Raw genomic sequence first — 14288 nt, 5'->3', positions numbered from 1 at the left:
TGTTATTCTTTTAGTCATTTGACTGTGGCCATGCTGGAGCACCGCCTTTAGTCGGACAAATCAATCTCAGGACTTATTCTTTGTAAGCCTAGTACTTATTGTGTCGGTCGTTTTTGCTGAACCGCTAAGTTACGGAGACGTAGACACACCAGCATTGGTTGTTGAGCAATGGTGGAGGGACAATCACTGACACTCAAATATATATATATATATATATATATATATATATATATATATATATATATATATATATATATAGAAGGTTTAGATTTAGATTCGAGATTGAATATGGTACTTATGTTTAGGCACCAGAATATAGTATGGAATGGTATTATACAAAAACCATTCCAAAAACCTAGATGATCAAAAAATCAAAATAAGCAACACGGATTTCAAAGATGATTGCAGTACGCACGTTTCATGCTACTCCATTTATTTAAGTAATGCGAGCATAGACTTGGCTATGTCAAGATGGATTTTTATATATTCTTCCTCCCACTTGGATTTGAAAATGTTGCCACAATTATAATATGTCTATTCTACTGTGATTTTCTGCATTTTCCTGCAGCTGAAGATTGCTCTGCATATTGCACTTAATGTAATGCTCGCATTACTTAAATAAATGGAGTAGCATGAAACGTGCGTACTGCAATCATCTTTGAAATCCGTGTTGCTTATTTTGATTATATATATATATATATATATATATATATATATATATATATATATATATATAAAATAAAGAACCAGTTAGTTAAGTACTGGGTGTGATTTAATTGACTATACTTAACCGTCAAAATTAGTGGCTTTAATGAATTCCCTCTTCCTTTATCTTACTTTCTCACTTCTTTTCCTCTCCTTTCCAACTGAGGCATCCATGTATCTACTCTACAGCCAGACCCCCTATATCTGCCCTCTCTATACCTTAAATTTCTCATCAACTGGCACAAAACCACACCCTGTCAATACTACTCCCTACCTTCTTAGTTGAGGCGTTTTGTCTTGTAAGGTACTTGGTGATTCTGTTGGTGATGGGACCATGTAAAAAAAAAAAAACACCCTACACACTCTGTAAAGCGGTTGCTGTTAGGAAGTGCCCTTAGAACCTATTCTGAAACAGACGAGTGGAGTCTGGTGCCGCCTTCCATTTTGCCAGCTCCTGTCAGACCGTCCAACCCACACTAGCATGGAAAACGGATGTTCGATGGTGATGATGACCAACTAAGTATTTGGTGTGACTTAATTGACTGTAGTTAGCTTTCGAAATTTACGGCCTCTGTGAATTATCTACATGTGTTCCCTGTTGATATAACTAATCCCCTTTATGTGTCTTGTTTTATACAGACGGTCGAAATTGAAATTGAGAAAGGAAGACCATCTGAGAATGATTCACCAGTTACAACATCTACATCATCTAATGTCTCTTGCGCAACTAAAACTCAAGCCCCTGTTGCGGGAACCCAATCCCAAGATTCTGGTGAAAGGACCCAAGATTCCAGACTGAACTCTAATGGTGTCACATCATCATCTCCAAGTGAAATAGTTTCTGCTGTAAACCCCAAAGTTGCAACAGAAAAGGAAAACACGACTGTTAGCGAATTAAAGAAGGAACTAGTGTTGGATTCCTCGAATGTCAAAAATGGTGTGTTGCCCAGTGATACAACAAAATCGCCAAGTAAATTGAAAGTATACAAATTAACCGTTGGTAGTTCCTCGTCAACAGTTAACGAAGTCCCTCTGTGTTTACTGCCAGAAAACTCTGAGAGTTTTTCTCTTGCCAACAGCACCTCTACTCCATTGATCACATCTGCAGTTTCTGGCAGTGATGCAAAAGTGACATGCACAGCAGCAACACCACCAATAATAACAACAGCAGCAGCAGCAGCGATGACTATAACAGCAGCATCACCAGTGATAACAAAAACTGCTACACCAGAGACAACAATAATTGCATCACCGGCAGCATCATTAACAACAACAACAGCAACATCATTTACAACTATAACACCAGCACCAGCACCAGTTGCAACAATAACACCTGTGACGTTGGCTACAACAACAACAACAACAGCCACAAATCTAACAAAACCTGTTATTTCTTGTAATACTACCCTTCCTTATTTTGTCACGTTGACCTCACTTCCCAGCTCTAAGCTACCAATTCCTGTTGCTGCTGTTCCCGTCGCTGTGTCCAAACAAAAATTTGCTGCTGTTGCATCGACGACGACAACAACAACAGCAAGTTCCACCAGTATTGTTGGATCGACAGCAACAACTGCCACAATAACAACAGCAGCCTCTGTATTGCCTGCTACCGCTATTTTAGCACCAAAACCTGCGAATCTTCAAGGAGCAGCACCGGTTCCTATGAAGGTTCAAAACTTGCAGAACCTTCCTCTCAACACTCTGCTGAAGTGTCTCAACAACCAAGGTAAAGTGCTCTTAATGTCACAACCTCTAGTTGGTAAATCAACGACATGTCTGCCCGCGAGTGCTTTAGTCTCGTCACAAACTAATACTGCATCCCCAGTCTCTGCAACAGTTACAAGTTTGCTCCACAGCAACTCATCGTCTGTCACCACAACAACATCAAGCACCAAACCTCCTATAACTATTTCAAAACCTTTCCTAACGAATGATGCTATTAAGAAGGTCCCCAATAACATTGATGTTCGATCACTTGATAGTAGTAGTGGTGCTACTAAAACATACACAATTCAATTGGGTTCAGCTTCTAATTTACCAGAAGTTTCTGGGCAGAATGATTCTGTCTTAAAAGATAAAGCTAATCCCAAAAAAGAAAACACACCAGTTATCTCCCCATTCCGAGTAACTTCAAAAGGTTTGATTTCCATTCCAAGCAGCACAGTTGGGGTGTGTTGGTCATCACCTGTCACTGTTCAGTCTTCACTTTCACAAATAAATAAGCCAAATCCAGTTGCTTCTCATACCTTGCTCAGTATGGGTTCATTGTCTCAATCCAACGTTTTGCCAACGTCTCTCATGTCCCTGTCTTCTAAAGTGCCAACCACAACAAATACTTCTGTAATATTATTATCCTCTTCACCAGTCAACAAGAACACTTCCCTTCTTGCTGCTAGCTCACCTGTAAAGAAAACTATAACTCAACCAGGGATTTTCATTCCGACTGTGACACCTGGTGTCGTTCGACCCCTTGTCAGCGAAATCAAAAGTACACCAGGCAAATCTTCCCTTTTGCTTCTCAGTTCAACAACGAGTGGCCTAAATAAGGGACCTATTGTGACAGGTAACAAAATTCTTCAAAGCTCTCCTTCTGTTATGAACAGTGTTTCAGTTTCAAATACTTCTGGTACGACCACCCCCATACAACCTTTCATCTTGAGCGCCAGTAATTCTTCAATCAGTCCTGCTGCTACACGTCTTCCTCTGATGTCACAGAGCACTCCAGTGATAAATGTCGGTATGCAAAATGTGAAAACTCTAGCGAGATCTGGAGAATGGCGACAGCCAGTTAGGTGTAATCTAGTGACTAGTAGTTCTACACTTCAAACATTGCCTTCAACTTTCAGCACAGGGAAACAAACCTATGTGTTAACAACCACACGAAATAAGGGTCTGTCTCTGTTACCTTCACATCTCTTCTTGAAACCCAATACAGAAACGAAACCAGATGCCTGTCAGTCACTTCTTACAAAATCTTCAACTTCCAACATGAACACTACCCAGCCTGTTTTGTCTGGCATTGGGTCAACACCTAATACTGTGGCTACCACATCTGGTAGTTTATTGAACACACCTAGACCTATGCTGTTGCTTAAGAATCCAAACAAGACTGCAATGATTGTTACACCTGTTAATAACTCTACCATGCCAACAGGTAGAATTTGGCCATCTGCATCGGTTGCAGAGAAACCTGCCAACAGTAATATTACAAGCAGCCAAGAAGGGGCAGGCACCAATGTTTCTCTTCAGGTACAATATTCAAATGGTAATCTGGTCCTGGCCCCACCATCTGGCTTTGGTAACAACAGCTTATCACAGAAAGTGCTTCTTAAAGTAATACCGTCCACTTCAACATGTAACCCATCTTCTGTAAGTAGTTTACCAAAGAGCAGTAACGGAACTGTCTCGCTCAGCACTGTAACTACAACTGTTAGCTCTACCACCTTTCCCAAAACAACATCTGTGATTACCAAACAGGTGAGACCAACTGTATGTGAGAAAAAGATCCATGGTTACAATAAAGCCAAAAAAATCCAACCAGTTAATATCTCAGTTCCTTCAATCAAGTAAGAATTTCCCATTATTTTTCAATTATGTTTTTTATTTGTTATGTTTTTATTTAAGCAGGTACATGTGCGGTTAAGAAGTAGGAACCTTGCTACTTACTTCCCAACCTTGTGGTCTTGGGTTCAGTCCCATTGTGTGGCACCTTCAGTTTAGTGTACTGGAGTCCCAGACCACAATCAAAGCCTTCTGATTAAATTTAGTTGGCAAAGACTGAAAGAAACATCTGTGTGTGTGTGTGTGTGTGTGTGAGTTGTTGGTGTTGGGAAGGGCATCTCCAGCTTTAGAATCCCTACCTAAACGGATGCAGCAGCCTAGGATAGTTTTTCTACCTGGCTGGCTTCTGTCAGCTGCATGGAAGATGTTACATGAAGGACATGATCTTGGTAGTGGTTGGTTCATCATGAAATGACTTCAGTACCTAACTTTGATCAAGTAGGAAAGGCACTTTTCATTTTCCTAACAGCTTTAACTAAAATCTCTTGTGTGGTGGAAGAGGCTACAAAAGTCTCGAGACAGATGCTTTCCTCTTTGGTTAAATCACCATCAAATTTTCCAAGTTTCACTCGAAAGGGATGCTGAACAGGGAGAAAAAAAGTGGCTTCCTTTAGTGAGTTTGTTAAAAGGTGGGTGACTGTGGTGAAAATGGTTAAGAGTCTATGGAAGTGTTCTGTGTTTGTATCTGTGGGTCAGAGAACAACAGTTGAGAAGAGGTCAGGATATCTTGTCTCTGTGGAGTTCTTTAACTGATCCTAGTTGGAGATCGTCTTCTCTCAATCCAAAAGATTGTACCATCTATATATTTCTATACTACACATGCGCAGGAGTGGCTGTGTGGTAAGTAGCTTGCTTACCAACCACATGGTTCCGGGTTCATTCCCACTGCGTGGCATCTTGGGCAAGTTTTTTTCTACTATAGTCTCTGGCCGACCAAAGCCTTGTCAGTGGATTTGGTAGACGGAAAACTGAAAGAAGCCCGTCATATATATGTGTTTGTCCCCCCAACTTCGCTTGACAATTAATGCTGGTGTATTTACATTCCCGTAACTTAGCTGTTCGGCAAAAGAGACCAATAGAATAAGTACTAGGCTTCCAAAGAATAAGTCCTGGGGTCGATTTGCTCGACTAAAGGCAGTGCTCCAGCATGGCCGCAGTCAAATGACTGAAACAAGTAAAAGAGTAAAGAGTATGCTCTGTTATCATATCCATCTTCTGTAAATTTGCTCACTTTATAGAATGTGTCTCTGTACTGTTATCTTCCTCTTATACCCCTCTGGCAAATAAAAGAAATTATCATCTCATTATTTTCCATTCTATTTGTTTTTTGTTTTACTTATTTAGCTTCAATGCATTAACCGACATGATGTCAGTCATCCGAGCTGTAGTCCGTCTGCACCCACTGGTCAGTGAAGGTGTTGACCGTTCTCTACATCCATATGCAACGGATACTGTTGAACAATGGCTGTCTTGGAATATAGGCAAGAGAAGGGCATCAGAAGTAAGATAACACTTTTGTTGGTTGTTTTTTTTTTCTTCTTTTCTCTTATTACTAAGAATCTTCTTTGTGATCATAGAATTTGAAGCAGAAGTTTTGTAGAAGGATGTCAGTCCTACCAACATTATAGATTTGGAAATGGTCACTTAGTAATTATCCTTTTGTATTTTGGTATAACTGGAAAACTAGATTGGTGGATTGCTTGTGGTCATTCACCTGATCACCTGATTGTAATAGGTCAGCTTGAGTAGAGCTGTCTGGGTGTTATATAACAGCGCTACTTAAACGTTTTTTATTCATGACCCTACTTTTCATCACGGGATTTTTCATGACCCCAGCTATTGAATATGAAATAAAACATACAAATAAATACATAAATCATTAATTTTTTTTGCTGAACAATATACATATAAAAAAAATGGAGTTATATTATTTGTCAAAATAAAAGTGGTTTTAGGATTTGTGCATTTGTGAAATTACATATAAACTGAAATTCAAAACTGTTTTGAATATAATTTTCGTGATCCCAACATTTCGCTTTGCAGCCCCATTTGTTGTTGCGACCCATAGTTTAAGAAGTGCAGTTATATGACAATAACTCTTTTTACAATTACTTAAGTATAATTTTTTGGGTATTAATTAGTATAAGGCGAGCTGGCAGAATCATTAGCACACTGGGCAAAAATGCTTGGCAGTATTTCGTCTGCTGCTACGTTCTGAGTTCAAATTCTGCCGAAGTTGATTTTGCCTTTCATTCTTTTGGGGTCGATTAAATAAGTACCATTTGTGCACTGGGGTTGATGTAATTGACTCAATCCCTTTGTCTGTCCTTGTTTGTCTCCTCTATGTTTAGCCCCTTGTGGGCAATAAAGAAATAAATATTTAGTGGCATTTTGTCTGTCTTCATGTTCTTTGTTCAAATTCTGCCTGGCTGTCCAGCCTTTGTCTTTTTCTGTCCAAAGAGGTTTTTAAACAAGATAATCTACAACTTTATGTAAAAACAAATTATTTCGTGTTCTCTCAAAGTTTCTAAATTCATATGACATTAACAATATCCCTTAACAATTATGACATTTAACGGTCGTGGCATGAACATGGCTTCTGAAATTGAGAAATGCAAAGGGTTGCTTTGGTCTAGTGGTAGAACATTTGTCATGTTTACAAAAGATGTTGTTTCGAGTCCTGTGAGCAGCCTTTGACTTCTCTCCGAAAAGGTTTTTTTTTATCAACATGCTATTATTTATAATTTTATCGTATTCAAGTTCTACCATTAAAAATATGTATTTTAAAATTATTTTTATAAAATTTTGTGAAACATTTTTGTCCTAATATTTTTTTTTCTCATTTTCTTTGAAATCAGTGGCAGAGAGCATCTTCTGTAAAGAATTATATCCTGAAGCTATTATCAGGATCAGCATCAACAAACTTCAGTGCTGCCGATGTGTGGAGTACCAAACAGATATTTTCTTGGTGCCGCTTGCATGCCTACACGCCACACCATCTTGGTAAGCTATGCTGCAATATTATAACCATGTCCTAATTTTTCTTGAAAAATCTATCGTTTACCTATTTCAGTCATTGGTGCAGGAGTGGCTGTGTGGTAAGTAGCTTGCTTACAAACCACATGGTTCCGGGTTCATTCCCACTGCGTGATACCTTGGGCAAGTGTCTTCTACTATAGCCTCGGGCCGACCAAAACCTTGTGAGTGGATTTGGTAGACGGAAACTGAAAGAAGCCCGTCGTATATATGTATATATATATGTTTGTGTGTCTGTGTTTGTTCCAACAGCATCGCTTGACAACCGATAGTGGTATGTTTACATCCCCGTAACTTAGCGGTTCGGCAAAAGAGACCGATAGAATTAGTACTAGGCTTCCAAAGAATAAGTCCTGGGGTCGATTTACTCGACTAAAAGGCGGTGCTCCAGCATGGCTGCAGTCAAATGACTGAAACAAAGAAATGAATAAAAGAATATATGTGTGTATATATATATATATATATATATATAATTTTGAAATTAGCATTAACTTATCTCGCTCTTTCTTATGGAACCCTAGGGTTCTGGTGAACCCTGGTTGAGACACTCTGGTCTAACCCATGCCTGCATGGCAAAAAGATGTTAAATGATGATGATAATAGTTGTTCATTGTTTTACAATGTAATCTTAACATTGAATTAAAAAATAAACGAAACCATTTGATAATGAAACTAGTTATTTTATGTAGTAAAGATTGTTTGCCAACATAACATGGCAGTCCTGGTTTAGGACGAATGTTGCTGTAATTTAGCCCCAGGAGACATCGTCTCCAGCTGGCTATACGACACAATCTGTGTCCTTACATTTTCAAAGGACACAGATCGTGTTGTATAGCCAACTGGAGACGATGTCTCCTGGGGCTAAATTGCAGCAATATTCGTCCTAAACCAGGACTGCCATGTTAAATTGGCAAACTTGCAAAGACCTGTTGGGGCAAGCGAAAGCGAAATTGTGATGGCACCTGTGCCCAGCATCGCCTTCCTGGCACGTGTAAAGACATTCGAGTGAGATCGTTGCCAGTGCCTCCGAACTGGCTCCTGTGCATGTGGCATGTAAAATACACCATTTTGAGCGTGACTGTTGCCAGTACCGCCTGACTGGCCTTCATGCCGTTGGCACATAAAAGCACCCACTACACTCTCAGAGTGGTTGGCGTTAGGAAGGGCATCCAGCTGTAGAAACTCTGCCAAATCAGATTGGAGCCTGGTGTAGCCATCTGGTTTCACCAGTCCTCAGTCAAATCGTCCAACCCATGATGATACTGTTGCTGAATATCTCATGCTGTGAGATTTAAAAATAGTAATTTTCTAGTTATTGTATGTCTGTACTGGCAAGTTCCCTGTGTTTAAAATGTGATGAATGCTTCCGCTTCAGTGATTTCTCCTGTGTCTCTTGTTTAGAAAAACAACTCCAGCAGTTACAGTCGAGTAGCAAGTCTTTTAGTGAAGCTTCTTGTATGCTGCAGCCATTGAGTAGCTTCACTCCAATGGAGACGATAGAGAAGAGACTTGAGCAGTTGGAGGATTCAGGACAGTCTTTATGTAATGAAAATTTCTTAACAGTTGATGTAATATCAAGAGGTAATTTAAAGTTTTGAGTTTATTTTCAAAATTCTTTGGTAGTTTTTTTTTCTTTTTAGTCTGATCAATTTAGTTTTTATTCTTTTTTTTATTTTATTTTTCCTTAATAGGTCTTCCAAAGGTGAAGATAAAAAAGGAAGTTGATGTTGATCCTGTAACTTCTTCTGAAGATTATAAATATTTGCCCTCGCCTGATGCTTCCAATTTTGTTCACGAAACAGCTAGACAAGTAAAACTGAATTTTTATTTACCTTTTTGTGTCTTTTAATAAAGATTCCAATCTTTTCCTCTCCTTCAACCTTGAAATATTCATCTTGCAGATATTCACATCATACTTAATTAATATATTCCTATTTTGATCATAAATAGATTATAGATCTAGTTTGTGGAGGCGCAATGGCCCAGTGGTTAGGGCAGCGGACTCGCGGTTTCGATTCCCAGACAGAGCGTTGTGAGTGTTTATTGAGCGAAAACACCTAAAGCTCCACGAGGCTCTGGCAGGGGATGGTGGTGAACCCTGCTGTACTCTTTCACCACAACTTTCTCTCACTCTTACTTCCTGTTTTTGTTGTGCCTGTAATTCAAAGGGTCAGCTTTGTCACACTGTGTCACGCTGAATATCCCCGAGAACTACGTTACGGGTACACGTGTCTGTGGAGTGCTCAGCCACTTGCACGTTAATTTCACGAGCAGGCTGTTCTGTTGATCATATCAACTGGAACCCTCAACGTCGTAAGCAACGGAGTGCCAACAACAACAACAATAGATCTAGTTTATGCAACCAAAGCAGTATTTAATTAGAATATGTATGACAAATGATCGAGGTCTTTGGCAATATGCAGTCCCTCCGCCGAGGTTGACTTTGTGTTTCACCCTCTTGGGGTCGATAAATTAAGTACCAATTGAATACTGGGGTCGATCTAATCGACTGGCCCCATCCCCAAGAAATTTGGGCCTTGAGAAGCAAGATTCATCAAGCTGAGTAAAATTGTATCTGTGGAAGATACTGGTGTCACACAATTGGCACCCGTGCCGGTGACATGTAAAAGCACCCACTGCATTCTCAGAGTGGTTGGCATTAGGAAGTGCAGCCAACTGTAGAAACCATGCCAAATCAGACTGGAGTCTGGTGCAGCCCCTCAGCTTATCAGCCCTGGCCAAACCACCCAACCCATGCCAGCATGGACAATGGACGTTAAATGAGGATATATCAGACTTCATGTATCATGCTTGATATAAGTATATGCATTAAATATGCTACACATATTAAAGGTTCCTCCCAAAGGTGTCGGGAAGGGCATACAGCTTTAAAAAAGTGCCTTAATAACATATTTGTCCAACCTGTACCACCATGGAAAGACGTTTGAATGTGTGCAATTTAAAATTATCTTCTCCACTCTGTTGGGTGGTTGGTGTTAGGAAGGGCATCCAGCTTTAAAAATCCTGCCAAAACAGTCACCAAAGTCTGGTGCAGGCTTCTGCCTGCCTGGTTCTTGTACTGCCCCACCCATGCCAGCATGGAAGGTGGATGTTAAACGGTGATGAAGATATTTTATTAATTGTACGAAATATTCCCTCTTAAGACGAATAATCTTTTCAGTTCTTGCCTGAATTGCAGAAACGAACGCTGGCTGGAGGCTGGTTATTGTGGAGAGAACATAAAGACGCATTCATACTCATACAAACTCTTGTATGCAGACACAATCTCATGTACATACAGTCTCATATTCATAAACACACTCATATACACATGCATTCTTACTGTTTTTCTGATTGCCATATCGTTTTTATCCCTCAGGTGGGTGTGCAGTTTAAACCAACAAAGATAGAAGAAAATATCTACAGCTCCTCTTGTGAATTGATGATATATTCCGTATGTACTTGCATATTATTATTATTATTATTATTATTATTATTATTATTATTATTATTATTATTATTACAAATGTGGCGAGCTGGCAGAACCGTTAGCACGCTGGACAAAATGCTTAGCGGCATTTTGCCTGTCGCTACGTTCTAAGTTCAAATTCCACCGAAGTCGACTTTGCCTTTCATCCTTTCGGGGTCAATAAAATAAGTACCAGTTGTGTACTGGGTCGATCTAATCGATTCATCCCCACCTCCCCCCAAGCTGCCCTTGTGGCAAAAATTTGAAATATTTATTATTGTTTTTGTTCTTGTTTTCTAGTGTATGGAAAATATAATGTCTGACATTCTGAGGACAGCTTTTGCCTTGAAAAGTGAAGAAGGAAGGTAAAAATCATTATTTATTTATACACTTTTCTTCTGTCGACTTCTTAAAAGTTGTTCCATCTATCTCAGTCTCTGCCAAACATCAGGTCGGTAGGATCTGATTCTCTTCAAACTTAGAAGATTGTATTCAGCGAGGGAAGAAGTTCATTTTGATATCTTGCTTCTCACCTGTAAGCTGTTCTGTCTGTTGTAGCAGGTAGTGCCAATTGCATCCTGATCAAGCAGACCAATGGCATACAGAAAGCCAAATGGCTGGGTAAAATCCATAGATTTATAACAGCAGATAAATAATATGTCTGCTGAGCTGATGATCTTGCTGTGCACTTCAAAATGCTGTGCTTATTCATGTTGGATTCAGTGTAACAGTTCGTACTTGTGCTCTCTCCGTTCTCCATTTTTTGTACTGTCTGTAGATTCTGGACGTGCGTGCTAAGGTTGCCTTGGCCAGCGCATACCAATCACTGTTCCTCTCTGGAGATGTTTATCCCAAAAACAGTTACAAAGGTTATTAAAGCTTCTGTCTTATGATTGTCTGGAGACTGAGTAGGAGAAATGGCACCCCATGAATTGGACCCATGCTGGCACCACATAAAAGTACTTGTACACTGTAAAGTGGGTGGCGCTGGCATGGGCAGCCAGTCCTAGAAACCGTGTCAAAACAGATGATTGGAGCCTGGTGTAGCCGTTTGGTTTATTAGCTCTTGTCAAACCATCCAACCCATGCCAGCATGGAAAACAGATGTTAAATGAGGAGGATTGTCATAGTGTAAGGTGGTGGTCATCACTTATCATTTTAATGTCCACTTTCCTTTGTGTGCATCGGTCACACAATTTGTTGAGACAAATTTTCTCTAACTGGACGCCCTTCTGTCACCAACCCCCACATGTTCCCATGTAAAGTGTTATTTGCTCTTGGCCAAACATTGTTTACACTGAAGATTTGACACGAAGAACAAAGCTTGTGTGATTATGATGCTCATTTACAACTATTACAGTAATGTGAAGACGAGTAAAATACTAAATTCTTCGTTATTTAAAAAAAATTAATTGAAACAAAAGCAGTGTACATTATTTACAGTGGACGGATAGGTGTCCTAGTCTTGTTTGTTGCTATCACAACGTTTTGGCTGGTGTACTCTCCAGCCTTTATCAGGTGTTCTGGTGGAATTTTGAACCCAGCCCTTTATTTGACTAATGAGGTACACTATTCTCATTCCTAAGGTATGTTGTTGATATTACTTTCCTGTTGATATTACTTTTAAGTCCCTGCCTGGGATTTAACTTAGAATCCGGGTGTTAGTAGCCCGCGCTCTCATCCACTACACTATATGCCCATGGGCATATAGCGTACATAATTCCTCATGTCAAAAATATAGAATAAAAGCAGTGTATTTCAATGAAAATATGGTAACAAAAGGACTAAAGAGTCCTAGTAAGGCTACACTTCTCTGACAGAAAAACTATTTCTCTTTGCAAATTTTGCTTGAAGTATAAGGTGTGATGTGTTAGGTCTAAAAGCAACAGTTATATCCTTATAAAAGAGTACTTTAATGCAATCACTTTCGTATCTCCTTCTTTTACGACAGGTATCCAACAGAGCTTTCCTTGCAAGATATCCACAAAGCATTGACTAGTATACCAGCTTGTGACTTCTTGACCAATTCTAATCTCGGTCTTGTTGTAGACTCCGACCACACTCAACCTTCAGTTGACCACAATAAAGAGAAACATGGTATTACCTGAACAGATTCTTAGCTTCAATGCAACAACCATATTTGAAAGAAAGCATTCAGCAGGAGGGTGGTGGACCCCTGCTCATGTCTTCGCCTAAAGTTTTATTTTCCTAGTCTTAAAGTGCAAACTAAATGATGGTCTTCTTGTGTCACAGAAATATATAATATTATGTTATATTATATTATATTATACAATACAAGTAGTATTTCCTTGCATGAAGAATAGACTAGCTCGATTTCCATTCGTTCTTATATTCAACTGAGTAAATGAGACTGAGGAAGTAGAAGCTTCAGGAACGGGGTATGGTGGGGGAATTTCTTGAAGAAAATTTCTGGAGTTCTAGCTTAATTTACGTTACCTCAGGGAGGAGACACTTGTGTGAGTGTGAGTGTGAGAGAGAGATTGAAGCAGATGGTGGTGGTGTTGATGATAGAGCAGGGAAAAAGGACTCTTGAGCTTGAAAAAATAAATATATATATGTATATATATATATATATATATATAGCCGACTTAAATGCAGGGATTAAGTGTTGGGCTATTTGCAAACCTGAATTAATGGTTGGTAATACTTGAGATGGTACTTACGCGTGAACAATATGAATATGACTTCTAAAATGTTCATTTGTTTTTCCCACATGTCTAACAGTGTTTATATGTTATTGAGCTATATGATTCAATATATGTCGTTGTAGCTATAGACATTGACATTCCATCTCAGGTGCGGGCATGCTGTACTCAGTTTTAACCCCTTTCTCGAGTTGTTCCCATTTTAGAGATGCTTAAGTCGAGTTGATTGGCTGCACGAAGCAGATCAACTCTATATAGACCCTAGACATTTCTTTGTCTCCCTCATGTCAGTACGTAGGAAATATTTGGAAATCTGTGTAGAATTACGTTGAACGTATGAGATTAGTGATTGATTATTACAAATATGTGTTGTATGATAGGTTTGCATTGATTTAAGTTTCTGTGTAAATAGGTGTGACAAAAGTGTGGAAACCTGTTTTGTGATTTGTGTTGGAATATGTGAAAATATTCCAAGATTCTCCATTTAATAAAATACAACCAGAATGCTGCAGATGTTATATGTTAATTTGCTTGTGTATCTGAACAACTGTCTTGTGTTTTATAGTATAACATTAATATGGGGCAACATTCCACCACACACATACACATATATTTAATGCACACATGTGCACAGCCATATACATACATACATACACACATGTATCTATGTATGTGTATATATATATATATATATATATATGCATGCACACACACACACACACATTTATACACATGATTCTGTGTATTTATATGAAGTGAATATTGTTTTGAGGATTGTATATCACCAATGAGTATGTCTAAAACAGAGAAACGTACCTATTTCTAACATTTAATGCTTACACTAAATTCAG

At 39.0% G+C, this 14288-nt stretch overlaps 1 protein-coding gene across 2 annotated transcripts in view; it reads left to right on the top strand.

Moving 5' to 3' along the window:
* LOC106883150 (uncharacterized) overlaps positions 1 to 13049 on the top strand; it is a 35218-nt gene extending 22169 nt beyond the window's left edge. For both annotated transcript variants that reach the window (XM_089353445.1, XM_014934054.3), the window contains exons 10-17: positions 1345 to 4271; positions 5611 to 5767; positions 7125 to 7269; positions 8704 to 8883; positions 8994 to 9112; positions 10682 to 10756; positions 11072 to 11136; positions 12723 to 13049. In XM_089353445.1, coding sequence (XP_089209571.1) covers positions 1345 to 4271; positions 5611 to 5767; positions 7125 to 7269; positions 8704 to 8883; positions 8994 to 9112; positions 10682 to 10756; positions 11072 to 11136; positions 12723 to 12879 — 3825 coding nt within the window. In that variant the 3' untranslated portion in view covers positions 12880 to 13049. The remainder of the gene's footprint in view (positions 1 to 1344; positions 4272 to 5610; positions 5768 to 7124; positions 7270 to 8703; positions 8884 to 8993; positions 9113 to 10681; positions 10757 to 11071; positions 11137 to 12722) is intronic.
* Positions 13050 to 14288: the final 1239 nt, after the last annotated feature.

This window comes from Octopus bimaculoides, chromosome 6 (assembly GCF_046866305.1).
Source record: "Octopus bimaculoides isolate indiv1 chromosome 6, ASM4686630v1, whole genome shotgun sequence".
NCBI lineage: Eukaryota > Metazoa > Mollusca > Cephalopoda > Octopoda > Octopodidae > Octopus > Octopus bimaculoides.
Note: the sequence above shows the minus strand (reverse complement) of the source record. Positions and strands in the feature narration are given on the sequence as shown.